The 18,386-nt window shown below is 47.9% G+C and overlaps 8 protein-coding genes across 8 annotated transcripts; 5 read left to right on the top strand and 3 right to left on the bottom strand.

Moving 5' to 3' along the window:
* The first annotated feature begins 52 nt into the window (after positions 1-52).
* Positions 53-1,695, top strand: BDV27DRAFT_126480 (60S ribosomal protein eL13). Its single transcript, XM_032066549.1, has 5 exons — positions 53-186; positions 301-334; positions 428-474; positions 580-738; positions 855-1,695. The coding sequence occupies exons 1-5, from the start codon at positions 184-186 to the stop codon at positions 1,290-1,292; spliced, it is 681 nt and encodes a 226-aa protein (XP_031928775.1). The 5' UTR covers positions 53-183; the 3' UTR covers positions 1,293-1,695.
* Positions 1,696-1,875: 180 nt separating this feature from the next.
* Positions 1,876-3,092, bottom strand: BDV27DRAFT_144259 (uncharacterized protein; the record flags this gene model as incomplete). Its single annotated transcript, XM_032070236.1, has 2 exons — positions 1,876-2,875; positions 2,926-3,092. 2 exons carry the CDS (start codon positions 3,090-3,092, stop codon positions 1,876-1,878), a joined length of 1,167 nt encoding a protein of 388 aa, XP_031928774.1.
* Positions 3,093-4,050: 958 nt separating this feature from the next.
* BDV27DRAFT_126477 (oxidoreductase-like domain-containing protein) lies at positions 4,051-5,077 on the top strand. Its single transcript, XM_032066548.1, has one exon. The coding sequence runs from the start codon at positions 4,073-4,075 to the stop codon at positions 4,883-4,885; it is 813 nt and encodes a 270-aa protein (XP_031928773.1). The 5' UTR covers positions 4,051-4,072; the 3' UTR covers positions 4,886-5,077.
* An 836-nt stretch (positions 5,078-5,913) lies between these two features.
* On the top strand, positions 5,914-9,188 carry BDV27DRAFT_101447 (P-loop containing nucleoside triphosphate hydrolase protein). The gene is made up of 3 exons (XM_032064281.1): positions 5,914-6,172; positions 6,222-8,864; positions 8,928-9,188. The coding sequence occupies exons 2-3, from the start codon at positions 6,321-6,323 to the stop codon at positions 9,111-9,113; spliced, it is 2,730 nt and encodes a 909-aa protein (XP_031928772.1). The 5' UTR covers positions 5,914-6,172; positions 6,222-6,320; the 3' UTR covers positions 9,114-9,188.
* Positions 8,989-10,400, top strand: BDV27DRAFT_126473 (DUF3245 domain-containing protein). The gene is made up of 3 exons (XM_032066547.1): positions 8,989-9,068; positions 9,202-9,638; positions 9,802-10,400. Exons 2-3 carry the CDS (start codon positions 9,457-9,459, stop codon positions 10,310-10,312), a joined length of 693 nt encoding a protein of 230 aa, XP_031928771.1. The 5' UTR covers positions 8,989-9,068; positions 9,202-9,456; the 3' UTR covers positions 10,313-10,400.
* A 13-nt stretch (positions 10,401-10,413) lies between these two features.
* On the bottom strand, positions 10,414-13,383 carry BDV27DRAFT_101394 (HSF-type DNA-binding-domain-containing protein). Its single transcript, XM_032064280.1, has 6 exons — positions 12,782-13,383; positions 12,591-12,689; positions 12,462-12,529; positions 12,054-12,397; positions 11,909-11,978; positions 10,414-11,840 (listed from the first exon to the last, which is right to left on the bottom strand). Exons 1-6 carry the CDS (start codon positions 13,138-13,140, stop codon positions 11,026-11,028), a joined length of 1,755 nt encoding a protein of 584 aa, XP_031928770.1. The 5' UTR covers positions 13,141-13,383; the 3' UTR covers positions 10,414-11,025.
* Positions 13,384-14,008: 625 nt separating this feature from the next.
* Positions 14,009-15,967, top strand: BDV27DRAFT_171452 (F-box domain protein; the record flags this gene model as incomplete). Its single annotated transcript, XM_032075600.1, has 4 exons — positions 14,009-14,324; positions 14,410-14,575; positions 14,637-15,016; positions 15,100-15,967. The coding sequence occupies exons 1-4, from the start codon at positions 14,254-14,256 to the stop codon at positions 15,965-15,967; spliced, it is 1,485 nt and encodes a 494-aa protein (XP_031928769.1). The 5' UTR covers positions 14,009-14,253.
* Positions 15,968-16,533: 566 nt separating this feature from the next.
* Positions 16,534-18,339, bottom strand: BDV27DRAFT_144254 (succinate--CoA ligase (GDP-forming) subunit beta; the record flags this gene model as incomplete). The annotated part of the gene is made up of 7 exons (XM_032070235.1): positions 16,534-16,668; positions 16,767-17,157; positions 17,216-17,761; positions 17,829-17,928; positions 17,986-18,058; positions 18,128-18,211; positions 18,286-18,339. 7 exons carry the CDS (start codon positions 18,337-18,339, stop codon positions 16,534-16,536), a joined length of 1,383 nt encoding a protein of 460 aa, XP_031928768.1.
* Positions 18,340-18,386: the final 47 nt, after the last annotated feature.

Here is an 18,386-nt window from a genome sequence, read left to right as displayed (position 1 = left end):
CTGGGACCCTTTCCAGATTTGGTAACCAGGGTAGGGCTTTTCGCTAAGCGAGACCGGCGCGGCTCTGCGCGGTTGGCCACACCAAAAAAAGTTCCACCCATTATTGAAGAGTCGTTTTGAGATCCGACCAGCAACCACCCACGACGACGACGACAATCCCGGCCTTGATCACCGTCCGTCACAATGGTGCGTTTATCTGACCCCTCGCTGTTTTCAGTCGTTCTGCGATTCAACAAAATGATATCGAGTTCGGTATTTTCGTGGGTGAGAGCAAGTTACTGATGAGTTTTGGTGGTATAGGCGATCAAGCACAACAACCAGATTCTCAACCAGCGTGAGTGAACCCGAGTGAGCGAGTTTCGGCATATGATGAGAGAGGATGGATTTTTCTGTTTCGTGGAACAACGAACTGACGAGTTCATTATAGACTTCCGCAAGGACTGGCAGCGTCGTGTGCGCGTGCACTTCGACCAGGTACGCAATCGAAGCCATTACTTCCACGAATCACATTATGAACGACATGTTTTGATCGTTTTGGGGGATTGTCTATGGTTTGACTAACTTCTTACCATTATATAGCCTGGCCGCAAGCACCGCCGTCGTGAGGCCCGTCTTGCAAAGGCCGCCGCTGTTGCTCCTCGTCCGGTTGACAAGCTGCGTCCCGTTGTGCGTTGCCCTACCGTCAAGTACAACCGCCGTGTCCGTGCCGGTCGTGGATTCACTCTCGCTGAGCTGAAGGTAAATTTGCCCCCTTTGCTGGATATAGAGCGGGGCCCTGTTGATGGTGCTGTTCTACTGGCTGGGTTTCGAAGTTGGATGGAAGCTTACACGGGACTTGCTTCAAAACCATATAGGAAGCCGGAATCCCCAAGAAGCTCGCTTCTACTATCGGTATTGCTGTTGACCACCGCCGTGTCAACTACTCCAAGGAGTCCCTGGTCGCCAATGTTGATCGCCTCAAGGACTACAAGGCCCGCTTGATCCTCTTCCCCCGCAAGAGTGGCCAGTTCAAGAAGCTTGACTCCTCCGCTGAAGAGGTCAGCGCTGCCAAGGCTGCCTTCGCCGCTGAGGGCAAGACTGAGGGCTATACCACTCGCGCCAATGCTACCCTTCCCATCAAGAACCTCACTGCTGAGGAGGCTGTCACTGAGATCAAGCGTGATGACCTGCCCAAGGGTGAGGAGGCTGCCTACCGCCGCTTGCGTGAGGCCCGCAGTGAGGCCCGCCACAAGGGTATCCGGGAGAAGCGTGCTAGGGCTAAGGCCGAGGAGGAATCCGCCGCCAAGAAATAAATGTGATTCACAGTTAATGATGATCGGGTCTATTTTAAAGTCGGGGATTAGTGTACTGTGGCATGGCGTGGCGCCCCTTTTCTCAATTTACCTTTGTCCTTAAAAAAGCTCCGAACCTTCCGAAATGCAAATGCCCAAATTTTCACGTTTCAAAAAAGAAGGGTCTACTCCGAGTTAGGAATGTATGCTATGAAGCTGCATCTTGGCCCGTCAGATTCTGGTGACTGGGTTTGTATCGAACGGCATCCTTCGCGATTCTTCGTTTCATTACACCGGTGGCCTAGTCCTCGGTTGGAGGCAGAGAGCACGCAAGATACTATGAAAGGGTAACCTGATGCAGGCCCCGGTAGGCTAGCTCAATGGCGGAGATGAATCTATACACTGGATTACAACCTGCGTAAACCTTTAATTTCGTAGTCATTTTAAGTTCCCGGGTTTGATAGAAGCTGAAAAGGTGTCCAAGATGCGATCCATCTGCTGATTTACAGAGGGGCAGACGCTATCGTTTTAAGGATCAACCAGTTGTTAGATTAGCTGATTGATTCAAAAACCAATCCAAGCCAATTTCAGTGACAGAATATGGTCACCTTTTTGCCCTTACTCTGAAAACATGTTTTTCAGGCTCATCACAGAACAAGGCACCCAAAATATGCTCGGCAGCATGTACTATGGCATCTGTATTGATATCAACGTCTGCGCCTATTCGCCCGCTCTGTTTCTCGCTCAAAATTGTGTGAAATAGTCTTTTGACATCTTGTTCCACCTTGCTTCCCGACCTGCCATTCATCATGGGCGGCGCAGACACACTGAATCCCGGCACCAACCTGGGTTCACATGCCCATTCATCGATTGTTAGTTCGCAAGAAAAGTAGGCTCGAAGAGACTCTCCACCTTCGGACTCGAATAGCATCGATGTACGCTCAAGGTGTGGTAGTATTTTGCGTAGACTCATATTCGAGAGAGAGCGCATCTCTGGGTTTTGGAAGTCATCTAGCTTATCAGTATCCCTGGTTGTCCCACGACTTCTGATCAGCCCTTGATATTGGCCTTCTAGCCGCGACCATAACTGGGCACGTGATATTAAAGCTTCCCAGTACCGATTTATGCCCCAGCATAGACCCGATAAATCCAACTTCAAGAGGGGGTTCGCTAGCCTTGATTCGATCCACTGGCGCAAATATATCGGTACTTTGTTTTCAATGTCCACTGGTACCGATATAGAGAGTACAGACTGTGTTTCTGGATCCGTTTCGTAGTGGATGGATAATTGGAGTTGTCTAGAAGGAAAGGGACACGGGGCAGACAGTTCTAGGATATGTTTTTCCAAATGCATGTCTGGGTCCGAGCCGCAGTAAGTATTTGAATATGCTTTGAGTTTCAATGGCGCGAATATTGTTAGATACGGTTCAGCTTGAGAAAGTTTATCAAGAGCAAAAGGATTCGGCGGAGGATGCTCTTCTGAGGTTATTGGAGTACACTTCGTAGAAAATGGAAGCAACGTCGAAATGAAAGAAGATATGGACATATCATATGGGCCCGGCTTTGCGGGTATTGCCTTGATGGGATCTTCACACAATATTGACCTGTTCACTAGTCAGGTCAATTTTCAAATGACTGGATATAATATACTTACACAAGTTTGCCCATATCTAGTTCTGTATCATCGACATCGTATCTTGAGCTCCTCGACCAATTCTCCAATTCAACGATGTCATCGCCAAGTTGCTTTATCTCGGTGGCAAGTTGCGTTGTCAATCGCCGTTTTCCCAAAACAGGCTCCGGAAATAGTCCTTGGGCCATATTTGAGTTTGACACCAGTAGATCTTCGTCGCCCTCTCCATACTGAACGTTCCTAAGCTTAGAGGGGCTCCGTTCTAGATGGTCAGTGGTTCGTCGTTTTCCCCAGCTACCATGCTGCATAGTCGGGCTGCTGCTCAGTAGTCCTTTTGGCCGTGCAGGGGGTCTTTCTAGGCCTAATTGTGTTGGGGTTGGGGGTAGATCAGGTTCTTCAAGCCCTTCATGCAAGCCTGTATGCGAATTGACTTCACCCGTTGCGTTACTCAATTCAGATGCTAACTGGTCGTCTGGGCTATCAGGTAGTCCACGATCCAATTTATTTCCCCGGGTCACTATTGGAGACTTGAATGACAGGTCTGAAGGAAGAATTTTCCTCGAGACTCGCCTCGGAGGTGCTGCGAACGCTTGAAGACCGCTTAATCGCCTACTTGGCGAGCTTTTGTCCAGCCTTAGGCTTGCATCTGAAACCAGCGAGGGTCTAAGGGCTTTTCTATCGCGTAACCCAAAAGCTCTCGTTTCAGCTTCGTTTATAGGCCTTTGTGAGCTCCTCTTCGATGAGTTGCTGGTTGCGCGCAGCGGACTTTCTGGTCGCGACCGCGCTAAGCTTTCTCTTGCTGGTTCTTGATGTGATGCGCGATCGGGCGGGCGCTGTGCATGAGGTTGCGGGTTCATTGGCGACGTGTTGAGACAGCAGCGCTATACTTATTTCGTGCCGTCTGATATGATGATAGATGCCTAAGAATTTATAGATACCCTATATGCCAATGCGGATCCTTCACAACCACTTTGGGGATTGTGTCTTTGTCAAGAATTGATCCTGAGGATGCGATCTGCAGACCTTGCGATAAGCATACATCGCGATGCGCCATTCAAAATGTTTGCATTGTTTGCAGAATGACATACCGTCTGCCTCGGAAGTCAAAGAGCACTTCCCTCCCCAACGTTCTTCCTGGTAACCTTCCGGCACTACAGGGTTTCTCTTCATGGGTAAAGGGCATTCGGTGTTCATAATGGCCCCCCGCTTGTCAGGCATGGGTCACGTTTTACCTATAAATCAGGCGCGCTCTCTCCCTGCATCAGCACTATCTATCGGACGATATGCACCGTTTCCGTCTACCCGACGAACAGCCAGCCATGCACATACCAAATCCCAAGATACGACAGCATACTTGAACAATTTAGAACCCCCTCAAGCACATCCATTATCGGGGTATTATCATGACATACTTTCATCTCGCTCCCCTTACAGACGCCAAGCAAGTTCCTCGCGTCCTATTTCTAAAGGACTAGATGATGAGCCGTCAACATCTTCGAAAATTGAGCCTCACTCGCCCCAGGATAAGATGTCTATTGTATTTGGCACTCGTCTTGCTGGCCCCGGTCGCTCTTCACGGTATAATCCCGGTGCGACGCCATCAGAGTCTACATGGAAAGCTATAAATGGGGTTGCTATACCACCGAGGCCAGAGGAACCTGACAATTGCTGCATGAGTGGCTGTGTACATTGCGTCTGGGATGATTTTCGTGATGAGATGGAAGATTGGGCGGCGAGGGTAGCGCAGGCTAAGGCCAAAGGCGCTTCGAAAGGGCCGACTGGGGGTTTGCTCCACACTCCCAGGGCGGAGGTTGCTTCTGCGAGCACTAGCATGGATGACGATGGAGGCGGGAGTGAGACAAAGTGGACTATCCCCGATCAGGCAGACGATCTGTTTGCCGGCATCCCAGTTGGGATCCGAGAGTTTATGAAGACGGAGAAGAAATTGAGGCAAAAACACCAGCACTATGAAGGATCATAAGCATTGACTTATCATTATTTTTTATTTTTATTTCTTTATTTCTTTCTCTTTCTTTGTTTGACTTTGTTCCCTAGCACATACCTCGTATTGCTCGGGCTGGGGGTCGCTTCTTTCATACCTAGTGAGACCATTATATATAGAGAGAAAGGTTAGATCTAGATGTACATACCACGCAATGACGCTACGAGCTCGCTAATAATATAATCAGCGTAATCTAATATAGTATTCGCCTATATGCGCTTTAACTGTGTGGTTAGAAGAATCGAACCTGCAGGATGTTCGAGATAGTACCTAGGCAAAGTAGTGAATGAATTTATGCCACGCCAAGGCCAATCAGATTTATCCATGATATTCAACTTAAAATAACCCAAAAACATAAGAATATATTTTATTTCAACCGTCCATCTTGACCTCGTGTTTTGTTTTTCTTTCCTTTTACCCACCCCCTCAAAAGGGATACTCTATCAAATATCACATAAACCAAGAAAATGGCTATATACGCCACTATTATCTCATGAATATCCTTCATGTGGCGATCAATACGTAGTAGTACCGCACCTTCACCTGGCGTGCGGCAATGCAAAGCCATATGGTACAGCCTTCTACCTTTTCTTATACATGCGACACAACTTCAATGCTAACTATTGCCCTGTCATAGAGCATTAGACATGTTTCGTGCTTTAAAGATGGTCCTTCACAAATACGTCTCGCTCCTCTAAACCCGACGCGACCTTCCCAACCTCGCAACATCGCAGCTCGTCGCTACACCACAGTGTTACCTAGCGTTCGAACTAGAAATCTGGCCACGGAAGTATGTAGGTCACTCTTGGAGCCGAGACGCGTGGGGCTTCGCGGTTCTCTAGCCCCCTACTGTATGACCAAGACAAGATCAACCGCAGCGTGTGCCTTTGAACAAGAAGCTACAAAAGCATCCTTGGAGCGGTCCCGAAGCCAGGAAAGGGGCTCTGTAGCTGAGAATGGGTCAGCGTGCGACGACAGTGGTTTGCTTTCGAGAATACCCGACGTCAATACAGCTAGTGCTGTAGACGAATCACAATATGTTAGCGATGCCCTTCCTAGAGAGGAAGACTATAACGGTTTTGGAAAGGTGCTCTTGCGGTCTCCTAAGCCTGTCCTACAATCTGAATTTGTTCAGAAAGGGTTAATAAGGCTCAATTCTCGATTTGTTAGCCGTGGCAAGGACAAGTTCGATTGCGCTGTAGATTGCACCCTTCAGCATACATCTACAATTATAGCCACGTCCGGAACAGGAAGCTCGAAGGTAAGGTATGATAAACGATAGCTCGAATTAGCTGTCTAAGCTAATTTGGGTCAGTCTTCAGCAGAACTGCAGGCCTTGTTGGCCTTGATCTCAAGGCTCCATACAAGTGGCTCACTGCAAGAGCTCAACGAATTAAGAGAAGAATTGCAATACATGAAGCTACATATAGATGAAGACATGTTTATTGTCATGTTTAGGGCCTTGAGGGATCTAAAACGTGCCCGCCACTTTTCCACGGCAAAGTGCAGTGGAGGACAAATAGGGAGTTCTATTTCTACTGACCAGGAGGGTTTCAATGAGCAAAACAAAGCCGATAGCTCATTGGGCTTGCCTATTGGTAGGCTGTGGAAGCGTCAAGGAAGGTTGCCGATCAGCAGAAGAAAGGATGACATACTTGACCTTATTGAGAAGAACACATATTCTCTCATTGTAGCAGATACTGGTTCCGGAAAGTCAACACAAGTGCCCCAGATGCTGCTCGACGATGCTATGGTCAAGGGCTCTGGAAGTTCATGCAAAATACTCTGCGTCCAACCTCGCAGAATAGCAGCGACTTCACTTGCTAAGCGGGTTGCGAAAGAAAGAAGGGAATCACTTGGATACTCCGTAGGGTATCAAATTCGATTCGATTCTCGACGTCCCACAAGACTGGGCTCAATCACGTATTGCACAACAGGTTATCTCCTGAATATGCTGCATTCTGAGTCCTACCTGGTGTCTTTCTCCCACATCATACTCGATGAAGTTCACGAACGAGCCCTTGACCTCGACCTACTCATGCTTTTTCTAAGAAACTTCGTCGATCAACGCCGTGGCCTAGGGTTACATGCACCTAAGATTGTTGTGATGAGTGCAACGCTAGACGTGGGCCTCTTCGCTTCATACTTTCAGAATGCTGTCGACGACGGAGGTCGCTTGCCTGCTCCACATCTTTGTATTCCCGGTCGCGCTTTCCCTGTTGGCAAACATTACCTAGATGAGGTCATCGAGTCTTTGTCTAGGTTCTACTCCCCGCGAGCACTATCATTGTTGATCGATGAACCCCAGACAGCAAAGTATCTCAGAAGATACAACCTTCTGCCAGTGACAAACCGCCCGAATTCTGACGAAGAATGGATCGATGGGGACCAGCATTTGCAGGACTCGATTTTGCCACAATCATCTTCGTCCATATTTCGAGAAGAAGATCCTTTGATACCCCTAGGCCTCATATGCGCGGTTATATGTTATGTGTTGTCTAGTACAGAGGGAGGCTCTATCCTGGTCTTCCTCCCAGGCTTACGTCACATCATGGCCGTTGAAAGTGCCGTCCAAAAACATGGAAAGATGCTAGGCTGTGACTTCTCTGATTATAGGCGATACAAGATCCTGCAGCTCCACTCAAACCTTCCCGATGGTCAGAAAGAACTTTTCAGGCCAATTTCGCGGGATTGTCGCCGAGTTATCTTGTCTACTGATGTGGCCGAGACTTCGATAACTATTCCAGATGTTAAGTTTGTCATTGATATAGGCAAGGTAAATCAAAGGATTTATGAGCCACACTCAAGGTCAACCCGGTTTGCATGTTGTTGGATTAGTCAATCCAGCGCTGCTCAGCGTGCAGGCAGGGCTGGCAGAGTCCAAGCAGGTGAGTACTTTGCTCTTTTTACGAGGGATATGCACAATTCTTTCCGCGTCACCAGATTTCCAGGAATGATGCGGGAGGACTTGCAGCAGACTTCTTTGCAAGTGAAGCGGACAGTATCGTCTGCCTCCATTCAGGACACCTTACGAGATTCCATTGAACCCCCGGACGAGGCCAAGGTGGACTTGGCAATTAGTAACCTACAACTCTTGAGAGCACTGGATGAGAAAGAGGAGCTTACCCCCCTCGGAGTCCTTCTCTCAGAGTTGCCACTTGACCCTTGTCGCGCAAAGCTGGTTTTGTTGGGGGTTATATTTCGCTGTCTTGATCCGCTTCTCATTATTGGGGTAATCGGGGGCGACCAATCTTTGTTCTACTCATCAGCAGACCAGGAGACACGTAAGGATGTGCACAGGGCTCGTGTAGAATTTTCACGAAATACCTGGAGCGACCATCTTAGCATGGCCAACGCATTCAGGGCAACCCGTGAGGTCTGGTATCGAACGGGTCGTGCAGCCGCATTTGAGTTTGCAGTATCGAACCATATACACTTTGATCGCGTCTATGAAGTGCTACAGGCTGCCCGTCATACGCTTGAGATCCTAGCTAAGAAAAAGATTATTTCCTGCCATGAACACCTGGATGAGCACTTCCAGTTTGGAGGTGCCAGCTTGAATACCAATTCATGGCGTACCCCACTTATTAAAGCTCTGCTCTTTCATGTCATGTATCCCAATCTTGCAGCTCCTTCGTCAGCTTCGCGCAGGCGTTACTTTACTGAGACAAATGAGATGACACACATATCACCCTCTTCTGCCAATTCCACGGAGCGACCAAGGAGCCTGTTCATCTTCAATTCGAAGAACAAGCCTTCTTCGGGGGAAACTTATTTTCTAAAGCAAACCTCACATGTCACGCCGCTCGCCGCTTGCCTCCTGGGAGGGCGACTGCAAGGAAGTGGCCGCAGAATATGCATGGACTCATGGCTGGACTTCTTAGTCCAGGCCAATGAGGGGACGGGAGACGATCGTGCAGCCAGATTATTGATTGAACTTCGAAAGACAATACAAATGGTACACCAGCCATTATATCCCGTATGTAGTGTTTGGAAACATTAACTAACACCTAATCACTAGGCATTCGATGCAGCTTTTCATTCCTTAGGCTGTCTAGAAAACTACCAGCCCACTGAAGACCCTAAGTCTACCAGATCACACGACATACTCTTCAATATGATATCTGAAACCTTGATAGATATCCTTGATAGGGATAACGATCCTGTGTATTCCAAGCGCGTCAATACAGCGACACAATGGGCATAATGTGACTGTCTGTCACCACAATTCTTATGGCCTATTTGCGCTCGTTTTTGTGACTTGGGTCAATGTTCTTGTAATGAAAGTCTACATACCATAATAAAGTGTACATATGCAAGGACTAGAGTACGAGGAACCCACCGAGTTGACCGTACAGGCAGAGCTTGCAATTGTCATTAGGCGCCAAGACATACAAGACATACAAGTAACCCCACGATTTGAAGAACTGAGTAAGCGGTGGGCGTTATGCCGCGTCCTTCCGCCTCGCTATCGCAAAAAAAGTTGGGTGTACTCCGTAGATAAAACCAAAGAGAAAGAAGAGCAAGGGTGAGGCGGGATAGCCGACACCATGTCTTTATCCAAGACAGAAACAGATGTCATATTGAACAAAGCCAACGTTGCTTTAGCACGCAGTCAGCGACTCGTCGCCTCATGGCTACCCCCGAAGACTCAGGAAGAACAAGCCAATACAAAGTCTGAAGAGGAGTTACAGCGAGATGAGGATGAGGTTTTCACAGCTGTGCCGGAAACGTAGGTCTTACTTTATGTCATGCTTTGGAGAATAATCTTCCCTACCCCCCCCCCTCCTCCTCTCCTCCTTCTTATTCATTTAATTAATTATTTATTTATTTCCCCCTCCCCCCTTCTTTCCCTATGTGATATATGACTAGCGCTGATTGGATGATGGCTACAGTTTAGGTGTTGGCGCACCCCTTCCCTCCAGAGCAGCAGATGGAAGTTGGAATCGCACTGAACTTGACTCCAACGATAAACTGCGGAGACAACTTCTTGGGAAGAATTACAAGACAATTATGTCAGAGAGGAATGCAGCGGCGGGTCGACAGCCGAGCAGCATGGGGTGCTCACCAGGTGTTAGCTCTACTACGAATCAGTCCCAGACTACAGCGGGCAAAGCTGATGACGATGATGACGATGACGAAGGACGAACGGCCTTAGTCGGGAAGAAGGGTCCGACTAAGAAAAGAAAAGCGGAGTCTAGTCCGAGGACTCTCGACCCCGTCGTAACTGAAAACGACGATCGTGGGGATCGGGTTGATGATGGTGGAGATGGCGAGGATGAGACATCGGTGAAGCAAGGGGACTCATTAGCACAACAGCCATCTCGACTAAAAGGCAGGAGGAAAGCTACAAGTTTCTTAGATGAGATTCTTGCTGAGCGGTCAAGGAAGAGGAAGAAGAAATAAACTCGTCTCCTGCTCAAGCTCTCATGGTCGAGGACTAGATTTCAATATACCCCGTATATCTGCTTGAATTACTTTGACGATACATATACAATATACAACAATAGAATTATATACATACTCGTAACCTCACATAGCGTATTTTCCTGATCTGGAAGGACCGATCCCACTCTTAGATCTACGTATATACTCGAGTATGAGCACCTAGATATCAACATGCATTCTCGGTTCTAAAGAATATCCAAGAACTTTTTGGCCCTACCAACTCGAGGGTGTGTGATATACGGCAAATGAAGCCTGGGATGCTGGCGTCAGCAACGCAGCCATAGTATGTCACATGCTAACATCCACCCTTGATGTTACACAGATATCCATGCTGGCGGAAGAGTAATAAGCGCCACCCTAAGTTTGAATAAGAATGGTTGGGGCGTCCGCAGTCCCAAAGAAGTCAGATCGCCAAAGGATTGTGTGATTGTCGGTTCACCAAGTTTTAGACAATTAGAAGAATCCAGATAGTACGACAAAAATCCCAGGATATGCAGCACTGCAAGTTTAGCTTTTCGCTTGTCTCTTTGTTTCCGGAATGCACGCCAAACGGGAAGGTCGAAGCTGAACCAGTAGTTGATCCTTGGTGTTATTTTCGTCCAATGTCAGACTCTAATAGACGCATCGTTTAGCGCGAAGAGCACCACTCAAGTAGGTACACCAATGTTCATTTACTCCAGACGCTTTCTTTTTCGATCCTCGAGTGTGGTATGCTGATCCTCGTCGGGTCTTTCAGCGGTATCAGCCGGATTTAGCAACGAATGAACATTGCTAGCCATGCTTGACCGTCTTGTTGCAGGTAAAGAGGTGTCATGCCGAGCGAACCTCGGTCCCAATGTCCAACTATTATCGGCGGTAGCTCCGGAGTTTGTTTGGTCGGTATTCAAAGGAGGAGTAGCGTGACGCGAGGTATCCTGTAGACGTCGTGGTGCCCCCATCTCATACTGTGCTAGAACTTCTCGAACCTGCTGGTCACTTGAAGTTGGGGTTCGATGCGGTGACGGAGACCAGGGAGCTGTTGCTGTACCAGGCTGGTGAGCAGACTGGAATGGTGACACGCCAGGGGGCGGCCAGCCATGCTGCCGAATGTCTGCGGATGTATGTCGACGAGCCAAGTTTGGGCCCGGCGGGGAAGAGACGGATGAAAGAGGATGCGGCATCGGCTGTTGTGGGGGAATAACTGTTGGGACCTGCGGGCGGCCATAAGTTGGGGAAGAATTTGCCGCGCCAATTGAGCCATATCTACGAGGCGATACAGCTAGATGTGAAGGAACAGGTGGCCGTATCATGTTGGGTCTGGTCGCATCCATCACCGAAGGCCGACGACTGTCTTCCTGTGGTATTTGACGCGGAGATAGAGGTGGACCTGGATCAATCGATACAGTTGGGACGTAGGGCTGTCGAACAGATAAATACGGATCAGGGGGATGCTCGAGGGCTCGCACGCTGTCGAGGTGCTTTTCCAGTTCTGCCTGCATGCTAGATACTAGAGATTGTTAAAGACCATTTGAAGTCCTGGCAATTCGTTTATGTGTATGTTGTATTACTACTCACCATCTCTGTACAGGAGACCTTCACGATCTGGAATCATACCTTGCAGAAAGCGCGAGATTGAATGTGTCCACTGGGGAGCGTTAATAATCAATGATGAATTCAATTCAGAGGTACGGAGTGAAGACATAAAAGGCGTGAGACTTACATGATAGCACCTGCTCAAGCTCTCCGCCATGGCTAGGCACCTTGCATTGAGTGCCGCATTGCCTTCTTCAGCACGACTCAAGCGGTTGTGCATGTCGTACAGTGTATGCTCCAGATTCATCAGGCGAGCTTCGGTGGCATCAGGGACTGGTTCAGCTGGTGTGCCAGGTTGGGAAACAGCGGCTTTGTGGCCCGGAAACGAGTCGCGATGGATCAACGCATGTCGAGACGCTCGTCTTTTGATCTCCCGTAACCCAATCAGATCACCACGTTTGAAATTGCCATTCCCGTGTTTAAACTCCCAGAGTGTCGAGTCTGGTGATCCAGTGTGGAACACATCGCTCACTAAGGCACTCCATATGAGCAACAGACAAGGGACAAAACTCATTAACCAAACAGGTAGACATACCTTTATGAAAGCCATACATGTTTAATTGCCTTACGAACGACGAGATATTGGTATGTTTGAAGTATTGGCTAGTGGTTGATTAGCTATAAGTGAACTGGTGTAGGGGTCTGGCACGAGCGAAGAACGAACGAAAGGACTCTGGAAAATTCAGAAGTAGGTGACATGACGAAGCTGTCATTAGTGCTGGACCATGAAATTAGATGTTGGATACTTGGGTCCTCTAGCATACTGTCGGGTACTATCAGCATGGACTAACTTGAGAGCATCTCTAATAATATAGTTGGGGCAATCAAAATGTCACATTTTGCGAGGGGACGTACTTATACAACTTATGAATAAAGGCAGTTTGCACGACCTTGGGCTGCTGGGCTGCAGCTGCAGCTCCGATGGCCTGACTGGGCGCTGCATGATTGTGCACATGTGCAGGTTCAGTAGAACCATTGGAAGTGGCTATAGTATTTGCGCCCGCTCGATCATGGTCAGAATTGTTGTGGACCGAAGGCCCAGCGCCCGTTGCCGCTGCTGAAGCAGGCGGAGTGACCTCCATAGGATCACCCATCGGTTGACCAGAAGATGGAACGGAGGAAGAGAGGAGGGGGAGCTTTCGTGTCCTGCCTGGCGCATCTGTAGCGCCAGAAACTACGGTATTTCTAGACGGGGGATCGGCGAGACCGCTCATCTCGCGAGGCGGAACAGGGGAAGAGGGGCCCGGCCAAGGGCCGCAGCAGCGAGACGTGAAACAAGATCGCGACTATTTTTGCGAAGAGTGGAATGGCGTGCCGATAGACAGCGGCGTGAAATATGTCGGCTGATGGTCGCTCGTGGACGACAGGTGAACGTGGGAAGGCTGGATAGTTATCACGGAGTCTGGGCTAAGAAGGCGTTGATCAACACTCAGAGGGTCTCCGCTTTCCTTCCAAGAGTCATTGCGAGTTTGTCCTTTGATCTATTGGTGTCAATGGGGAAAAGTTTCTGTATCCCCAACATTTAATTGTCAAATATATCTCTCCCTCCCTCTCTTTCTCTCTCTTTGAAAAAAAAAGAAAAGAAAAAGAAAAAGAAAACCCCTTTTCTGTGATTTGTTTGGTTGATTTTGTTTCGTTTGATTTCTTTTTCTTTTCTTCCACTTCCCTCCTTTTGAGTTTCGTTTTCTGTCAACTAGATATTCAAGGTATGGGTTGAGCTCGCGATGAAAAGGGGTAAGAAAATTCGATCGTAAAGACGTGGTAAGAACTTCGCGGCAATATAGATCTGCAGGGAACAGCTAGTTGTTGAATAGCTTCTTTTTTTTTCTCATGGGCCGGATTTTGTCCTCGGCGGAAGACGGCCAAACGGGGGCGGGAGCTGCCGATTGTCTTTGTTCCTTTATCGAACTTGCAAATCAATACTATCAAACATATAATAATGATAATTCCAACCCTATTGTAAAAGCGGGTCGGAAGAGTATAGAGGTCCCTAGGATATGGTCGAAGGTGAGTCCTAAAGAGGTAGGGAAGAAGAAGAGGAAAAGAAAAGGGACCTAAAGGCGATGATTGAAGGAGAAGCATGCATGGATCACGGGAAGGTCTGGAACAATTAAATGCACGGAGCCGCAACCCTGAACAACCAACGCACCTCTCAACCTGGAATGCCACAGACAGTCTAGTGAACATTGGCTTATTATTTCTTCTGCTTGTTATGCGTTCCTTCATAACATCTTTGGAGCCTCTTAAATGTGTGACTTATACCTCGCTCGCTCTCTCTCTCTTTCTCTATATAGAACTCCTAAAAAAAGCAGTGGCCAACGACTACTATGGATCCTGAAGTACAGGATATCCTCACCCGGTTCAAACACTTGAAGTCTACCTCTGCTCGCCGAGCTTTGTATGTAGAACAAAAGAAAGGCGAAATAACGAGGATCGCTTCCCAATCGTATGCTAGTAAACATAGCTAATTATTGATACCATAGGTACCATCTTCTCCTGGAGCAGATGCATCCTTATGAATGGCGTGATGTGCGTGATCGCATGAACCAAGTTTCCTTCCAAAAAGACATCCTAGGCAGTTTACCTACCGAGGTTGCTGTAAAAATTTCCAGGCATCTAGATTTGTCAGAAATCCATATTTTCCGAAGAGTATGTTTGCCGTTACGTATATTTAGTGACCTATCTCCCCCAGACTAACATTATATTGTAGGTCTCCAAGCGATGGAATTTTCTGCTATCCTCTAGGTTATTCCGCGATGCTGTGTGTCATCGGTATGTTGGGCACAGCTGCAGGTCCATCGTGCTAGATTCTCCAGATGCATTTACACAATATGCCAAGCAGCATGTTCGTTTGGAACGCGGACAACCGATCTCTAAGGTCCTTAACCGTCCATATTCTCCAATACCAGATGCGACAGGCTTGGTTAGTCTTGAATTTTCGCATGGAAGCTATGCATGGATTGAAGACGCGATAGTCTACGTCCATAACCTCCACTCGAATACGATGCAGAGCTTCTGCACAGAAAACCGGGATACATTCACTGCACTACGCATTTCTGAATCCATTGTAGCAGCGATAACACTGCATGGGTAAGCATAGATGCATCCGAATTGTGCCTCACCTTTAACATATGTTGGCTGATGCTGCAGGTCCATGCTCTCCGAGCCTCAAGGTTCTGTCATGTCTGGAGCCTCCAAACCAACGATTCGGCGTATTTCCGGCTGCCATCGTTACAATGGAAAATCTTTGTTGTTCGCGGTATGAACGTCGCCATAGCATACAACGGCACCATGGCCAGCGGGCCAGACTGTATTATACACTGGCAGCTTGACTGCCGCGTTACTCGTACGTTTTATATTGCGAACAAAATAGCATACCTAGACGTGGACCCTACTTCAAGGACTTTGATCACAGTTCACCTCGAGAAAACCGTGGATCCTGATACTCCCATGCACACCCATTGTTGTCCCGCCATATATGCACAATTACGTGTCAATAAATATCCATTCAAGGATACTGTTGCCATTCCGTCCCCATCTTGCACCGTGGCACTATCCTCATTTGCAGACCCAGCTGGGCATGTGGAGATAGATGATGCTTTGTCCTTATCGTTTGGAAATGCAATGGGGATCTTAACATCCGGGCGAGGCGGACATCTAGCAGAAACGCCCGGTGTTATTGCCGCTATTACTTACAATCAAGGAACTGGCAGGGTTAGCGTAAATACGGTGTCTGCAGAGAACACGCCATTCATCCCTTTATGCATGACATCTGTTGATAGTAACATCCTCTACTATGTCAAGAACGACAATGGTAAACCAGAGATCTGGATCTCCAATCCAGATGCCAGAATCGCCCACCGCCCTGCCAGATGGATCAACCCCCAGTTACCTAGGGAGGCGTCAAACAGGGTCTATTCTCATGGTACTCATTTCATACTTAGAGGAGATCGTGACTTCATTTTAATGGTTGATCAGAATGGACTGAAGGTTTGGTGTTTTAACGAAGACATGAGTCTGTCAAGCGCAATTCCATTATAAAGAACCTGAAAACACTACAAAACCAACAAGCCTGCTTGATCGCCGTTTGGCTTTTTGTTTTCCAGACACCTGCTTTGTCTTTGTGCCTCAGAATTAGACAAATTCTCCAGTATTGCAAACATACAGCCTTGCCTACACGGTTAGTAGTATATGTGAAAGATCCAGTGCTTCCCAAAAGGGTGAAAACGTCTCCAGCTAAATGAGTAATGAATACATTAACAAAGGAAAATAAATCTGGAAATAGACGATATACAGGACTATCAATGAATGCTCTATAAAAATTCCCCCCACGACTTTCTCATGAATACCTGATATCAGTCCTTCACAAGTAGGCCTCCTTATTACCCAGGTTCAGCAGCCCATCTGCTGTTAAAAATTCAGTTAGCATAGACTTAATGCGCATGATCGCCGAATCATCTCTGAAGAACTGCTTGCTCTCTTCGTATAATCGAGTAAGCACCTTCACTGATGATGTCCCATCTTCCCATACAAAGTAATAAAATGCAAATTCAGAGCGGAACACCCACATGTGGAGAAATTTGTAAGGTTTTAACACGACGCAGAGCTTAGATACCAAGAGTAAACTCGACACCCACGTCGATTTCACGGGCCATCTTTACAACTTTCGAGAATTGAACAGATTTCTCAGCGGCATTCTGAAGGTCCTCAATGGAAAAGATCTTCAGACCAGACTCGTTCAGCTGTGAGAAGTATTAGCATACATGGAAGCTACCGCAGCAAGAAGGGAAAAAAGATGATGGAAAGGGGGAAAGAAATGGGCTCAGCATTGCATGCATACCAGTTTGTGAGCCTGCTCCATGTTAGTACCCTGCAAACGCGCAACAATAGGAGTGCGCAGTCCCATCTCGTTCACAACATTGATCAAGCCCTGAGCAATAGCATCACAGCGAACAATACCGCCAAAGATGTTGACAAAGATGGCTGACACCTTGGGATCGCTGGTAATAAGTTCGAAAGCAGACTTGATGGCAGCAGGGGTAGCACCACCACCAACATCAAGGAAGTTGGCAGGGCTACCACCGTTAAGCTTGATGATATCCATAGTAGCCATGGCGAGACCAGCACCGTTAACTAGATCTGTGATTAGCATAGAAGAGACGAGCAACACATTGCAGTTCTTACCCAAGCAGCCGATATCACCATCGAGTTTGATGAAGTTCAATCCGTGCCTATCGCACTTATTAGCACACATGAAAGCTCATGCGTAGGTTAAAGCAAATAGCATACTCAGCAGCCTTAACCTCATCGGCGTCTTCTTGGGTGGTGTCTCTCCACGAGAACACTTCCTTTTGTCTGAAATCTGCGTTGTCATCAAAGCCCAACTTGGCATCCATGGCCATAACCTGGTGGTCAGAGGTCTCTGACAGAGGGTTGATCTCGATCTGAGTAGCATCCTTCTCCATGAAGACCTTGTAAAGCTTCTGAATTGTGTCCTTGGCCTCCGGAATGCACTGCTCGGAGAAACCGAGCTCAGTAGCAATCTTGCCAGCAATCTCATCAGTAACACCGACATTAATGTCAACGGGGGTGGTGATGATGGCTTCGGGGGTCTCCTTGGCAACGGTCTCAATGTCCATACCGCCTTGTGAGGAGGCGACAATGACGGGGCTCTGTGACTGGCGGTCCATGAGAACGGCTAGGTAGAACTCACGGCGAGCGAACTTGCGCTCGCAGATATACACAGCGTTACAAAGACGACCGGCAGTACCGGTCTGCTTCGTAATGAGATTGTGTCCGATCATTTGGCCAGCGAACATCTTGGCTTCCGTAGGTCTAGGGAGATATTCTGTGTCAGATACAAGGAACCAAACCGACACACTTAAAACCTGGCCAAACTCACGAGTAGATAACGCGCACGCCGCCCTTGAGACCATTATCGAAGCTACCCTTGCCACGGCCACCGGCAAGAACTTGAGCCTTGATGACCATGTCATCATTGCCTGACACCCTGTGTCTTAGCAAACTGCGATGTATAAGGACGAGGGATTAAACCATACCAAGGGACTTGGCAACAGCTTCGGCTTCCTCAGCAGAGTAAGCGACCTCGCCCTTGGGCATTCCTACACCATACTGTGTATCCGATCGGTTAGTTCTGAGAAACGAAGGAGAAAGAAAATCAAGACATCCGGTTGTTCGTACCGACTTGAGGAGCTTCGCGGACAGATGTTCATGGATCGACAGGTTCCTCTGTTGCTGGCAAATGCGAGATTGAACGGAAGACTCCTATGGGAAATTTCAATGTCAATTAATGTGCTGTTGTAAAACTCGAAGGTTCGGGCGAAACTAAGGAATCTCACCGTCGCAGCTCTGAAAGCTGCCGCAATTGGCCTGCTGCGCACGAGCTTGAACATGATGAAAGTGAATAAAGAGGGGAGAGGGTTCAAGAGAAGCTCGTTGA

This window comes from Aspergillus caelatus, assembly GCF_009193585.1.
Source record: "Aspergillus caelatus strain CBS 763.97 unplaced genomic scaffold BDV27scaffold_64, whole genome shotgun sequence".
Classification (NCBI taxonomy): Eukaryota; Fungi; Ascomycota; class Eurotiomycetes; order Eurotiales; family Aspergillaceae; genus Aspergillus; species Aspergillus caelatus.
The sequence above is the reverse complement of the archived record's forward strand: the minus strand, read 5'-3'. Positions and strand labels throughout refer to the sequence as shown.

Excerpts from the sequence above, each read along its gene's own strand:
- BDV27DRAFT_126480 (XM_032066549.1), top strand. Across the intron at positions 335-427 it reads CAACCAGATTCTCAACCAGC|ACTTCCGCAAGGACTGGCAG; the intron begins GTGAGTGAACCC and ends AGTTCATTATAG. Across the intron at positions 475-579 it reads TGCGCGTGCACTTCGACCAG|CCTGGCCGCAAGCACCGCCG; the intron begins GTACGCAATCGA and ends ACCATTATATAG.
- BDV27DRAFT_126477 (XM_032066548.1), top strand. The coding sequence starts at position 4,073 with ATGGGTAAAGGGCATTCGGTGTTCATAATGGCCCCCCGCTTGTCAGGC.
- BDV27DRAFT_101447 (XM_032064281.1), top strand. The coding sequence starts at position 6,321 with ATGAAGCTACATATAGATGAAGACATGTTTATTGTCATGTTTAGGGCC. Across the intron at positions 8,865-8,927 it reads TTCGAAAGACAATACAAATG|GCATTCGATGCAGCTTTTCA; the intron begins GTACACCAGCCA and ends CCTAATCACTAG.
- BDV27DRAFT_126473 (XM_032066547.1), top strand. The coding sequence starts at position 9,457 with ATGTCTTTATCCAAGACAGAAACAGATGTCATATTGAACAAAGCCAAC. Across the intron at positions 9,639-9,801 it reads TTCACAGCTGTGCCGGAAAC|TTTAGGTGTTGGCGCACCCC; the intron begins GTAGGTCTTACT and ends TGATGGCTACAG.
- BDV27DRAFT_101394 (XM_032064280.1), bottom strand. The coding sequence starts at position 13,140 with ATGAGCGGTCTCGCCGATCCCCCGTCTAGAAATACCGTAGTTTCTGGC. Across the intron at positions 11,979-12,053 it reads GCTTGAGCAGGTGCTATCAT|TGGACACATTCAATCTCGCG; the intron begins GTAAGTCTCACG and ends AACGCTCCCCAG. Across the intron at positions 11,841-11,908 it reads AGGTCTCCTGTACAGAGATG|TATCTAGCATGCAGGCAGAA; the intron begins GTGAGTAGTAAT and ends AACAATCTCTAG.